Raw genomic sequence first — 13,541 nt, forward strand, 5'->3', positions numbered from 1 at the left:
GAATAATGGAAAGCTTCAAATGAATGGCCTATTCTCATGTACTATTATATCTTGTATTATTTATAAATATATGACACTTGTCCTAGGCTTACTTTGAAAATTGTTTATATTTCATTTCTACTGTTTTGATGGTTCATCGTTTCTTTACCTGATCATTTTAATTGATCAAATGATAGCAACAATATTTATTCCTGAAGACAACATTTTGAAGTATAGAAACATAATGGCTTGTCTTTTTTTTTTTCAGAGTTTGTTTTTTATATTATTTATTGCATTGGAAATACAGAAGTAATGATGCATTTCAATACTAAAACAACTATTATGAAAATCAATTTTTATTTTATGACAGTTTGGATAGAGGCCAGATAGATAAAGGTGACCTTTCCCCTTAAATAATCACGACGACACAAGTTTTATTCTTACCTTAAAGGCTGTACCCATGAAAGTGTAGAATTGTCCAAAGGTTGGTTTATACAGTAAGTACTTGTGCGGATTTTCTCTCTTTCCTACCTTCTGACTATTCTCCTATAAGTCAAAAAGTCAAAGTTGACAAATAAGAAAATTAATATTATTAGTAAACATTTATTTTTAAAAGTAACACCAAAAATACTATGAGCAAATAAGGTATTACATTTTAGGACTATTGGATATCAAAATAAGATTGTAAATCTTGAAATGATTCTAAGATTTTGCAGCTTCATATAACTTTAAGAGGTGTAATTAATTAGTAATGTTAGTAAAAACTACCTGTGAATCAGGAATGATGGTTTCTGATTGGTTCAAGTCTGGATCTGGTTCCCTCTCAATAGTTTGTAACATTCTATACATGTCAAGGGTCAATTCACTGAATTTAACCTTTGAAAACAACAAATTTCATCTATTCAATATCAAATTTAAAAAATTTATATTAAAATTGAGTTTGTTAATATATTTGCCTTATCTGCTATTATAAGAAAGAACATTCGTTTGTTTGTTGAATTTGTTGATCTTATTCCAGGCTTACACCTAGGATCAAAATGATTACAATGGTTCTTGAGAGGTTTGAAATCACATTTGGGTATCTTTCCCATATACTGTATGTGGCACATGCAAGGGAAATCAGACATAAGTCAGAACTTTCAAAATTAAAATGTTTACAAATACTGAAATTACATATAAATCCAAGATTTAAAAGGCTGAAAAATTATCTTAATACCATGAGATTCCACAGTGTAATGTTTTGGCTGTTGCAATCAGTGTTTTGAGAAAAATGCTTTTAAAGTTAAGTAACAGAGGGAATGAAAAATACAAAAAAAAAGAAACAGGGCGTTTAAGTTTATGCCTTGGCAAAAGGGTATTCTAATTGTTTTATTTCAATGAAACGTCACACCTTCATTAATTAACTATTGTTCTATTATTATGCAAAATTGTCATTAAAAACAACCCACTAGAACACTTTCAATTTAAGCATAAAACATGATAGGTTTTATGAAAATCATACATAATTAATTGAACCATTTTTAAAACTAAAATACCACACAAAATTTATTTGTCTCAAAATAGAAAAACACCAAGGTAATGTAAAAAAAAATGTAGCTGTTTCAGCTATCATTTTCTGTAAAAATGAAAAACAAATTTTTTTCAACCTTTTTTTTTGGTTGTCTCGGACTTATGTCAGATTTTGCTTGCATGTGCCACATATTATAATGTACTCCAATAAACTTGATGAGGATGTGTTTGTTCTATGTGTGGAAATGGTTGACATTTTATTTTATACATTTATCAAAAAAGAGAAGGGAAAGCAACATTGGACATTTTTAGTTTTTTGTTATTAAATCCTGTAATTATTATTATGTTACTTTTATATTTTGTAAACTTTTCTTGTAAATCTTTAAATGACTTTTTTTAAACATTTATTTAATTACTCTGGATGCACCTTCACAAGTGTGCCGCTGTTTCAAAAGTGTTATAGCTTCAAATTAAATTATTATTATTATAGATATGTGAAACAACAATTTTTTTTTTTATTAAACAACCACCATTTTACATTGCAAAACAAACCTGTTCCTGGCAATTGCCTATGATCAGAGCTTCTTGTAGAGAGATGTAGACTGGACAACCCTTTTCTAATGGTGGTAGCACATCCCTGCTTAAACGGTGGGACAGTATCATTTGCTTGTTGTCCTTGTCAACAACAATCACCTGATTATCAGCCTATAAATATGTATGAACACAATTGAAAATTTATTTACGTTTTATAAATTATACTCTACAGATCTGCTCTCACAGGACGTAGCAAAGCTCTTCAAACTCTGGAAATGCGACACTAAATGCTGGTTTTGTTTAGGGTCAAAATGTCACCCTTGGTGGAACATTTATTTGTTATCCATAGTGACATTATGCTGTGAATTGGATCTGTCTGCAAAATTCCGCTGAGCATGTTGTCAAAATTGGCACTTGACTTAGTTATACTGTGGAATCACAGTTGACATAGTGGACATGCAAATCAAAAAGCGTAGAGTATAAATCAATGTACTACTACTGTAGTAATATTCAATGCTGTAGCTTCTTTGTCTGCAATGCAAGGATTTACATAATCACCTCAATAAAAGCATTGATCTCTCCCAAAACTAGCGACCATTCCATTTTATCAGACGTGTCAAACAAACTGACATACTCATCAATGTGCCGTGACAATTCCTACAAGAACAATGTACATTAACATCATATAAACATTTAAATCTGGCAATGTTATTATGAGAAAAGAATGTTTATAGTAATACTCTAATAAATTATATGGCTAGATTTTTTAACAAGGCATTATGGAACAAAATACTTTTGATATTACTTTTTAAAATGCATCCTACACTAGTTCATACAAATACAGTATTTATATTACTGAATTATTATTATTTGAATATGACATTATGGGTTTTATAATTAAACTTTGTACTGTACTACTATAGGCTTACTATTGGAGCGATCACAGTACATCAGAAAGCTACTGTATAAAAATTAGCATAAATATTCAGTTACATTTAAATTAATTTTGTTCACAAGTGAGTTTTTTATTATGGTACTGTACACCTCAGATATTAAAGTCTTTAATTTAATTTACATAAACGCTCAAATCTCAAAAGACAAAAGATAAAGTAGTTGACGTCAATAGATACCAATCTGTAAAGTACTCCCATAATTCAATGCACGTATCAGTGATACATGTACTACAAACCAAATTGAGTTTAGTAGCAAAGAAGTTAATAAAGCTGATTGTGAACTTATAGAATCAAAGCTCAAACGTGTTCACCATGTAACATGTCCTTAAAATATGGCTGCCGAACATCAGCCAATTAGATTGCTAGTTTGAAGCCACTACTATAAACTCAAGTTTGATGTATTGCTATCATTCTCGTATAGAGAATGTTTTCAATACAATCTTGTGTGTGATCCTTAGAAAATATTTAGACTATCAAAACATAACCATAAAGCTTTATTTTGTAATAATAAATGTACAGTATGCTATTGTAAACCGCCCTTAAATTAGTTATGCTTTCTACTGTGATCACACAAAACAATGCGTTTTCTATGTATTTTTGTTATGCAAATGATAATAAATACTGTCTAATTTAAATTGAATAAACACAAAATTAAATGTTATTTCAAAATTATTATAGAAAATGTTATAAACCTTGTCTGAAATTGGAGGGTACACAGTATTGAAAATTCCATCTTTGCAAAATACCAGTTACAATTTTTCACAGAGTACAAACTATACACATCCCGATAATTTACATTAGATAGATGATTTAATGCCCCTTTCCCACATTCACAAATTTAGCTACGAATGAACATGAAGTTATCATAACAATCTTACCTCCATTGTGTGACTATCATAACTGGAAATTGACTATTTTGACAACATAGTTTTTAAAATACGAATGACTATGATTTTTAAAAATTTCTAATTCATGTTCATTCGTAGCCAAATTTGTAAATGTGGGAAAGGGGCATTAATTCTATTTTACACAAATGCAACATTTTCCTAAGTTTTCCATTAAATAAAAACATAAAAAAACGCCATCAATTTATAGTAACATATCAAGAAGTTAAAGATGCAAGGATTTTAATTGCTTTGAAATTGATAATGAAAAAAAAACAACAAAACAATTTGCATCAAAGTGAACGTATAGAAATGTTAATATGATAATTGTACAAGTGATTTTTACTTTCTATGGACCAGAGTTTCCGAAATAAAAGATGAATGAATGAATGATAAATGTACAGTAATAAATACAGTTTTACAATTCAACCTTACAGAACCTTAACTATCAAAAAAGGGGTTAGATATGCAAGAATTATCTAAGCCAATTACTTTTAAATTGCTGAAAACATTTGAAATATTTTGAAAAGAAGAGAGTACGTAGTTTTAATCTTTGCTTGTCAGGTTTACATCTTCGGGTTATAATCTATTCAAGAAAATGCGGGACAAACTAGAAGCGTACAGGCAATTAAAATAGCTCTCTGTACAAGTGCTGCTCAGACATATAAATCTGACTGATATTATAATTTCATATGCATTTTAAAATCTCTAAGGTGGAAGAGGCTGACATAATGATTAAAGCAAGTGTATGACTAAAGCCCTGTGTGAACCCCAAGGCAACTGCATAAAAACTAAAGTATAGACTGAATGAATTAGCATCTTCATCTACATGAAGCTTATTTTTAACCAGTGACATTTAAAATGTACAAAATATCTGAAAATATTAAACTGATTTGATTTGGTGCTAGCCATTGTTATAAGCATTAAATTTGTCATAAATTTTAAGTATACTTTAAATGTCCATATTTTGTTTTGTGCATGTCTTAAGATCATGGTCACTGCCTTTTTCTCTGGTGAATTAAGACCTGAAGCCCACATGAATAAACTCCCACAGAGAAAATCATTTTGAATAAACCTATCCCCCACCCCTCGAATAAATGCCCCGGGGCTTTTATTTATTTTATTAAATAAAGGATGCACACTATTGTATCATTATTATAACACATTTCTATTTGTAGTAGAATTCATTGATTGACATGATCTACAATTTATCAAGCATTTTTACTTTATTTTATCACTCCTCAATATTAATTGTTTTGGATTTTTTCATATCTAGGAGTATTTATTTGATTTATACATGTTACCATATTACACCCAAAAACACAATAAACGCCTCTTCTACTGTAAATAAACGCCTTCCTTGAATTTACGTTCCTCCAAAAACACCCATGGTGCATTTATTCAGATAAATAAAGGTATTTTATTATATGAATGTATCATGTGCCCCAAAAGATTTAACAATTACAGAAAGAACTTGTCAACATTAACCTCCCTTAATTGACCCCTTTTATAAAAAAGCACCAACAAAAAGAACATATATTCAAAACATTTCATAAAAGATGGTCAAATGAACAGTCACAAACTTTTGACTACTCTCGGTCAATAACGACCACACACTGATAAACCAGTTTACTACAATTTGCAAAGCTATTTTTTACAAACAGCTCTACCAAAACCAGTTTCAAAGAAAACGGTCCTTTGAGGTTGTTCAATAGAAGGAAAAAGAATAAATTTAATTCTTACACTTACACAAGTTAAAAATAGGACAACAAATGCAAACATTGAAACATTCATTTAGAATAGAGAGAGTAGATATTGTTAATGCCATCTCACTGATTAAATAAAACGCTACTAAAATACTGTTAGTGTTACAAGACCCTTTCTGTATAATTTCTAAACTACAAGTTAGATGGCATGTAGAATAAACATTGTCTATTGACACTGACCAAGTGATTCAAACAGCCAGGAGCAATTGTTTTTAAATTAAAAGTATTGTACACAGAACATCTACTAATTAATATTGATTATTAATATGCAATTACAATTTACATACAGAATAGTAATTAAAACAATATGCCTATCACTATCAGTTATTGTACAAATCACAAATTTGAAGAATTATATTTCTGCAAGCCATACAGTGGTATTTTTTATGTATTTGTTTGCACAATAGAGTCCATGTTTTTTAAGTTTAATAATAAGTCAGCATTTTTAGAATACAACTGTATTATTAAACTGAATATTTATACATATTATAATAAAATGATGAATAAAATTAGATGGAAGCATGGTTAAGTGGATTACTGTATAATATGTCATCGCCTTTTTTATACTGTATTAGAAGTTTTTAAGCTTATCAATTAATCATTTAAATTGCAAAATAATATAGTTATGGTACATTAAAGCGTTATATTTTTGTATCATTGCTCTGCACCAGACTGTTATTGTTAACGAAAGTTGCTGATATGCACCAGCAGTAAAGGCATGACACTGACAGACAGGAATCCAGAGTCACAACTGTCATAACTGTTCTGTATTCAGTAAAAATTTAAGTTTTAAAAATAATGCATGACATACAAAATATAATAATATCTATTTATCTACAATTGCTAATTACAGTACTGCTCTGATTATGATACTGGTACCAACATTTAGTTTTTAATGTTTTTTGTTGCTTTGTGTCTAGAAACCACAGTTCTCCATTTATATAGAACTCATGCATTTTTTAACATACAGTATAAACACCTCAATGAGGAATGATATACACAGTAACATAGTAAACCAAGAGCATGTTTTCCACATCTTATGTCCATCAGTTTCAGACGGTATGAAATTACGTTGAACATTCCGATATTATTAAAAATATAATATTATGCAGATTTATTAAATAATTATTTGCAATATATGGAAATTTCTATTTATGATACATATTTTAATAAATGTCTAATAAATCATATGAACTCCACAAGGCCAACAGTAATATATAATAGTTATTGATATCTTATTTTGGAAGATGAGATTGTACAATTCAGTTTCAAGGTCATTAATCTTAAACTGCATACTATCTCATCTCTATACTTTTACATATACTTTTCACTGAAAAATGATAATAAGTTTCATATTAATGTTATTATCGATGAGCAACATCAGCATGTATTCAATTCAAATTGGTCGTGATAAATCCTTGCTTACGATTCATAAAGACTTCTGTTGCAATTAGAGTAGGGAAAACGGCAAGTTTACTTTGAAAAGCATTTTGTATTTACAACCCCAAGGAATTATAGATAAGTTAGTTGAAATTATCTAGGGATTGGACTATGCAATTAAATACTTACTGTATGCAGTTGTAATTTATGAATACTAAATGAAACAGCACTATACTATAATATTTTGAATCTACAGTAGCAAACTATAACATAAGAGAGAGAATTAAAAATAGAATTAGTTGCTCTTCAAAGGATGAGGAATTTCTTTATGATCTAAAGAGAAAAATTCTCCTCCCAATACATTAATTAAGACTAAAGAGTGGGCAATTGACCATAATCCTACAGGTAGAAAATTACAGTTAAAAGTTTTGTACAATTAAACTACTGTAGGTTATGCATTGATTTAAATAAAGATAATTGATTTTTGAAGATATATTGCTTGAATGATTTTGTCAGAATCTTTAATTATTTATAATATATAATGAAGATAGGATCTTACTAACGCAAATACAACAGCCGATATTACAATCCGATCAAAGATCCCTCAGCGTATAATGTCATAAACTGCAGTAACCTTGTTACATAATAATAAAGACAGAGTTACTTTTTCTCTAGATTTCATTATACTGTACATCATGCATATAATCTATACCCTAAGAAGTTTGAAAATATGATTAGCTATCTATACTATCAGTATACAAAAACAATAATTTGTATAGAAAAAAACACCAAAAAATAGAAAGGTCATTACTAACTTTGAATATTAGCAGTAGATTTGTCATATGTCATAACGGTGGAAAATGCATTTAGATAATTAACATACTGTACAGTAATGCTGGAAGTAATTAGCATGATGCCATAATGACAGAATTGATGATATAAGCTTAAAAGCTACTCTACGTAGTCTAAAGCAGTAAACAATAGTGTGAAATTAACAAACATATTTATATTATTATTATTTATTTATATTTATGGATCTGTGGAATTTTTACAATACCAATTCATTCACATTTCAACTGAAAATCATAATTTACAGTCACTCACAGACATAACATTGGTTAAAATAAAAAGTCTTTAATTGTTTTTTAAACTGATTATACTATGGTCAGTAACACTAAATTTTTGGGCAATTCCAGCATTACAAACATACGAAGACTTACAAAAGACTTTTGTGAACTGTATTAAAAAGTGCAGTAATAAGTAATACATAAAAATGATGAAAACTTCACAGAATGTTTGTCTTACAGTATTGAATAAATTTCATTTAGAAAGAAAAAGTTATTGTTGAGAAAATTACTGAAAACTATTGATTTTTTTACCAGTTAGTTTTAATTCTAAATTCCATCAAATATTTTGAGGGCAGAACTAACAAAGATGTCTTTATTTTCATCTTAAAAACACATACAATTTAAAAATTATTAAATGGTGTTTGACATGTACAGTAGGCATTTTCAATCAAGGTAGGATTTATATTCATCTAACTGTTATGGACATATGTACATAATTTCTGTCATGGTTATTTAAATGGTATTTAAAAAATACAAATATTCAATATTATTATTTTAGTATAAAATTCTTCTGCTACTGATGTGATTTGTACAGTACTGTACATGTGTACTTAGTACAATCCTTTCCTAATCCTACTATTATAATACAAAATTATATGCAGAATTATAACCTCATGAAGGCAATGGGAATTTTGTTCCATTCAACCGTAAATTTAATGTTGCCAATTTGAGTTTTTTGTGTGTAAACCGAACCAATATACAGTAGAATGTTTTACAGCCATAATAGATTGAGATGGCGGACTTGTTAATAATATTTTGCATTAATTGAATGGGGATAATATATTATTCATTTGTTGAAAGAATGATTGTTTCATTCAACAAATTGCAATTATATAGTTATAGTTCATTCTTATATAGCGCTCTACAAGCAAGCTTCTCTAACATTATTACCCCAGTCATTTTTTGGATCAAACACATATGGAAACATACTCCCATAATGCAGCTAGTAATCAGCGCAAAGTTGTGTCTTGATCTAACCGGGTACCCATTTATACACCTGGGTGGAGAGAGGCAAACGTAAGTAAAGTATCTTGCCTAAGGTTACAAGCAATGCGGCGAGAGTTGGATTTGAACCTCGGTCTCACGATCAGTAGTTCAACGTCCAACACCCTGCGCCACACGCCCTCAATCAATTATAGAGATTTTTATTTTTTAAATGGTCGACACATTATGATTAGGAGATCAACATGAAAGCATCATCACACCTTTGTCACTCATCCTGATGATATGCAAATTATCTTTAATTACCGTATGCAGATTACAAGTGAAATTACAGGGTTACCATATCAAAAACTAACAGTTGGACTCGGAGAGAGTAGTCAAGTCAAACTGGTTGGATAAAAAGTCAATCTTTTGTTTAAATGTTTTATATATTTTCTTTCATTAATGATCTTAATTCCTTTGAAAAAATCCATTTTTTCCAATTAAAACCAACCAATTAGAAAACAAACTACTGCCACCACTCATTGTATTATAACATACAATACCTTAATAAGCTCTCTGATAAGATCCATCTTCCTCAAAAGCAAGCAGACAACAATTAGTCTAGCATAATATCGTAGCTTCTTTACCATCAGCTCAGGTCTGCAAAGATAAAATCTCTGTTAAGGACAGGTTCTTTTACAAATAGAGACATGATGATTTATAAAGCCTGTTTTCCACTTGACAAATTTGTTTTCACAAATCGAAAGCGTCAGCTTATCCACATGCGTACAGTATTCATGCTTCCATCCTTCCTCGCTGCGACGAATTCTAGTTCCTAAGTTTTTCGCTTGATTGAAATTAGTAGTTTGAATTTTTTCTACTTTTTTGCAAAGCGAAAAATTATGCAACCAATCAGAGATCAAGAAATAAGGTATACCGCATTCGTGAGCACTCATAAAAATCAAAAAGCTCAGCAGACACGCGATGTCAATAAAAATCAGGGCTATTCCTTCTTGTAGTGGAGGGTAATTTTTTCCCTTGCTACAAAGTTCTCTTGAATTAGAGCTAATAAATTTGCCTAGTGGAAAACAGGCTTAAAGAAAAGATAACAACAATCTGACATAGTGTTGACATCATTGAAGAGATGTACACTAAATACTATGAGGGCGTATGGCGCAGGGCGTTGGACAACTGATAATGAGATCGAGGTTCGAATCAAACTCTCGCCGCATTGCTGTATCCAATAGGCAAGATACTTTACCTACATTTGCCTCTCTCCACCCAGGTGTATAAATTGGATCCTGGTCTAGATCAAGACACAACCTTGCGCTGAAATACTAGCGGCATTATGGGAGTATATTTCCATACATGTTTGATTTAAGAATATGACTGGGGTAATAATGGTCAGCGCTTAGATATATTATTATATAAAGGGTTGCTAGAAAATAAAAGCACTTTCTTAGGTATCCAGTAATTTCATATTAGATGAAAGACCTTCGATTTCTAAATTGTTTGTTTGGCACAATATCATTGCTTACATTTTCCTCCTGATATTAATATACTGTACATTAAAATACAGTTATTTATTTTTAATGTTTTATTCTTAAACACACACTTCAGTTATTACTCTATGTCCAACCATAACATCAACTCCATTGAATAGAAAAACATGGATACAATTAATTGATTCTTTCTACTCTGGAAAACCAAATTCAATTTTGTGAATCTGACGTCGATGATATTTGACTTTGAAGCTACAGGACTGTTAATATCAACCTAATTCAAAATCTGAATGTAAATAATCAATATTAACATTTCAGCTAATTCAATATAAGTATTCAGACACATTAACGTGGCCAATCACTGGTATGGCATATATACCATAGATTTATCAATGTGAGAATGACTTATGGTAATCACTTAGTGATGGTAGATGTACATATTCAAGTATTGTTTATTGGAGATGAATGAAGTGTCTACATAGTTAAGATGAAAAATATGAATTGTATGCAAGGATAACCAATATAAAGAAATATAAATTGTCAGATTTAGAGTAGAAATTGCCAAGATTTCCATTAAAGTAAAAATGCCACCGAATGATGAATACATTATGAAACACTCTACTTTATCAAATTACTGCAGAGTGATACTAATGTACACACTCATCTCTAAATTTTCTGCAATATTGATGACAAATTCTTCAGGAATTATACCCCCATGTTTTTTTGTTTTCATTATAAACATAAACATGCAGAATATCTGCTTTAAACGTCAATTTAGCAATTTAAGTCGTTCATAAGCAGAGAATTGATAAAGTATACAGTGCAGACATATTAGATGGAAATACATTTAATAAACGTGTTAGAAGAAATTAATAATTTGACCCATTCACACAGTAACAAAAGTTATTTTAAAGGAAAGGAACACCCTAATATCTTACCTAACTATTATAAAAGTAACCCTACCAACTTAATATTCAGCACAATTTATGTTTAAATCGGATTTGTAGTTTTCTAGTAAACAGGATTTTAAAGCTGTTTTCAAGACATTTGAAAATCGCCATCTTGTGCTCATGGCAGCCTGTTTGTGACGTCAGATACGGCCGACGAAAATTTTAAGATTCGCGGTTGCATTCAGCGCTTCTATTGGCTAAGCGAATCCGCTAATATGATTGGCTAATAACGCGACATGCGGTCATGCAGGACGGCGATGACACGGTATGAGCATGCGCTGGCTTGGTAAACAAACCTTCGATCGATCTTTTCTTCTGCAAGCCAATTCGTAAATCTTTCAGCTATTGTTAATCTATTGTTACTTTTATTGCCTAGCTGTTTCAAACGGGATTTGGTAGGGGAATTAACTGGCAAACCTTCGAAACGGAGGCTGTTGGTTGACGATGCAGTGTCTACTTTATTTTCGTTCAACACGAGTTCTAGGCCTAGTAAGGCATACAGTACAGATACACTGGCCGAATATACACCATTCTTCGACGGCTTGTTATGCTCGAGAATGTTCTTCTTTTCTTCTTTTTTCCTCATCAGCACGACGCAAAACTAACTCTCTTTCTGTATATTCTGGTTCCAAATTTTTTGAATTATAAAAACTCCAAGCCATATTCCGAAAATATTAGGTATGTTAGGCTATTTAATTGATTTTATTTATGGTTATATCCCGCACTTCCATATTGAAATACTGTACTAAGACGATGGGCGCTTGGATTTGCTTGAATGCGTCCACCTAATCTGACGTCACATAATTGCTCTTAACCTGTCAAAATGGCGCTGTTCAATTTCCGATATTTTGTCGTTTAAAAGTCTATTTTTTAACTAAATTGCTTACTATTGTACCTTGAACCATTGTAATCATGTTTTTATTACATTTATCTATAAGCACAGTGGCACATTTAGCCCAGGGTGTTCCTTTCCTTTAAGCTGAGCGAATACTGTAATTGGCCTAAAACACTAGTATTTTAATTTAAATATTTGACTTACAATAAATCATCATTTTTTTAAAATATTAGGCTATTAATTGACCTAATTGTGCGACCACTTTGGCCTAGTTGATTTTAAAAGGATTTCAATAATAAATCATTTGTTAACCAATCAAAATATAACACAATTTTAAAAGAAATTTTAAAGATAAACATCCAAAATTCTTCATAACTCAAAAGTTACATAATTACTATAGTAATGATAAGCATACTGACCCTTTTTCTTTATTAACCTTTGAGTAATACGCACGAGCACGGATAGCTGAGTAAAATGAGAACGACTCAATCAGGTAATTTGTTTCGCTTGTTCGCAAACTGAAATGGAAAAAAACATATACAGTAGATCAATAATTATGAAATAAAAAAGAGGGGAAAGCCCCACAGCTTCGTAGTATCGACTAAATAGGAGGTGGATGTTTTTGGGAGGGCAATTATTGACCTCTCAAAGTAAGTCATGGGGTGTTAAATACACGTTGGGCTAGACGCAGGCACGTCCAGGCTGCCGCCCCCTTTCCCAACAACAGTACCATTGCAACCGCTACAGATGTCACCTATTGCACCGGTGCGGCCTGATATGCAGGCCTCTACTTCGCGCACACGTACCACATACAATAATAACAACAGATATACCTGGTCTGCACGAGACGGGACCGGAACATTTTACGCAAACTAAAGGAGTGGTAGACATCAAGGAGCATTCGCACACCACCGGTGACGCGTTTGGTGTACAGGTGGTGGTGGGTCGCCTAAGACGGTTCGTCTGAGTGTGTCGGAGGACAGGGTGGTTCTCTCCACAATAAAAAACGCATCAAATTCACGAGCCCCCCGGTGACAAGATTACCACCAGAGTCACAAAAGAGGTGTGCACTCCTGGACGGCCTAACTCCTCTGCTGCAGAAAGGAGCAGCAGAACAAGTAGACTCACCGTCTCGGGACAAGAGTCGACCGACAAGCGTCTAAACAAGCGGATTCTCATCCATCCTACTGGGGCGACG

The 13,541-nt window shown here is 31.4% G+C and overlaps 1 protein-coding gene across 1 annotated transcript in view; it reads right to left on the reverse strand.

Annotated features, from left to right (window-relative positions):
• Positions 1-13,541, reverse strand: part of LOC140046536 (protein SCAI-like) — a 31,043-nt gene that overhangs the window by 5,215 nt on the left and 12,287 nt on the right. Inside the window, exons 4-9 of the mRNA XM_072091219.1 lie at positions 12,763-12,861; positions 9,620-9,716; positions 2,581-2,679; positions 2,041-2,193; positions 748-855; positions 424-525 (exon numbers count right to left, since the gene is read on the reverse strand). Of these exons, the coding sequence (XP_071947320.1) occupies positions 424-525; positions 748-855; positions 2,041-2,193; positions 2,581-2,679; positions 9,620-9,716; positions 12,763-12,861 (658 nt within the window). The remainder of the gene's footprint in view (positions 1-423; positions 526-747; positions 856-2,040; positions 2,194-2,580; positions 2,680-9,619; positions 9,717-12,762; positions 12,862-13,541) is intronic.

The sequence above is a fragment of the Antedon mediterranea genome, chromosome 4, assembly GCF_964355755.1.
Source record: "Antedon mediterranea chromosome 4, ecAntMedi1.1, whole genome shotgun sequence".
In the NCBI taxonomy this organism is placed as follows: Eukaryota; Metazoa; Echinodermata; class Crinoidea; order Comatulida; family Antedonidae; genus Antedon; species Antedon mediterranea.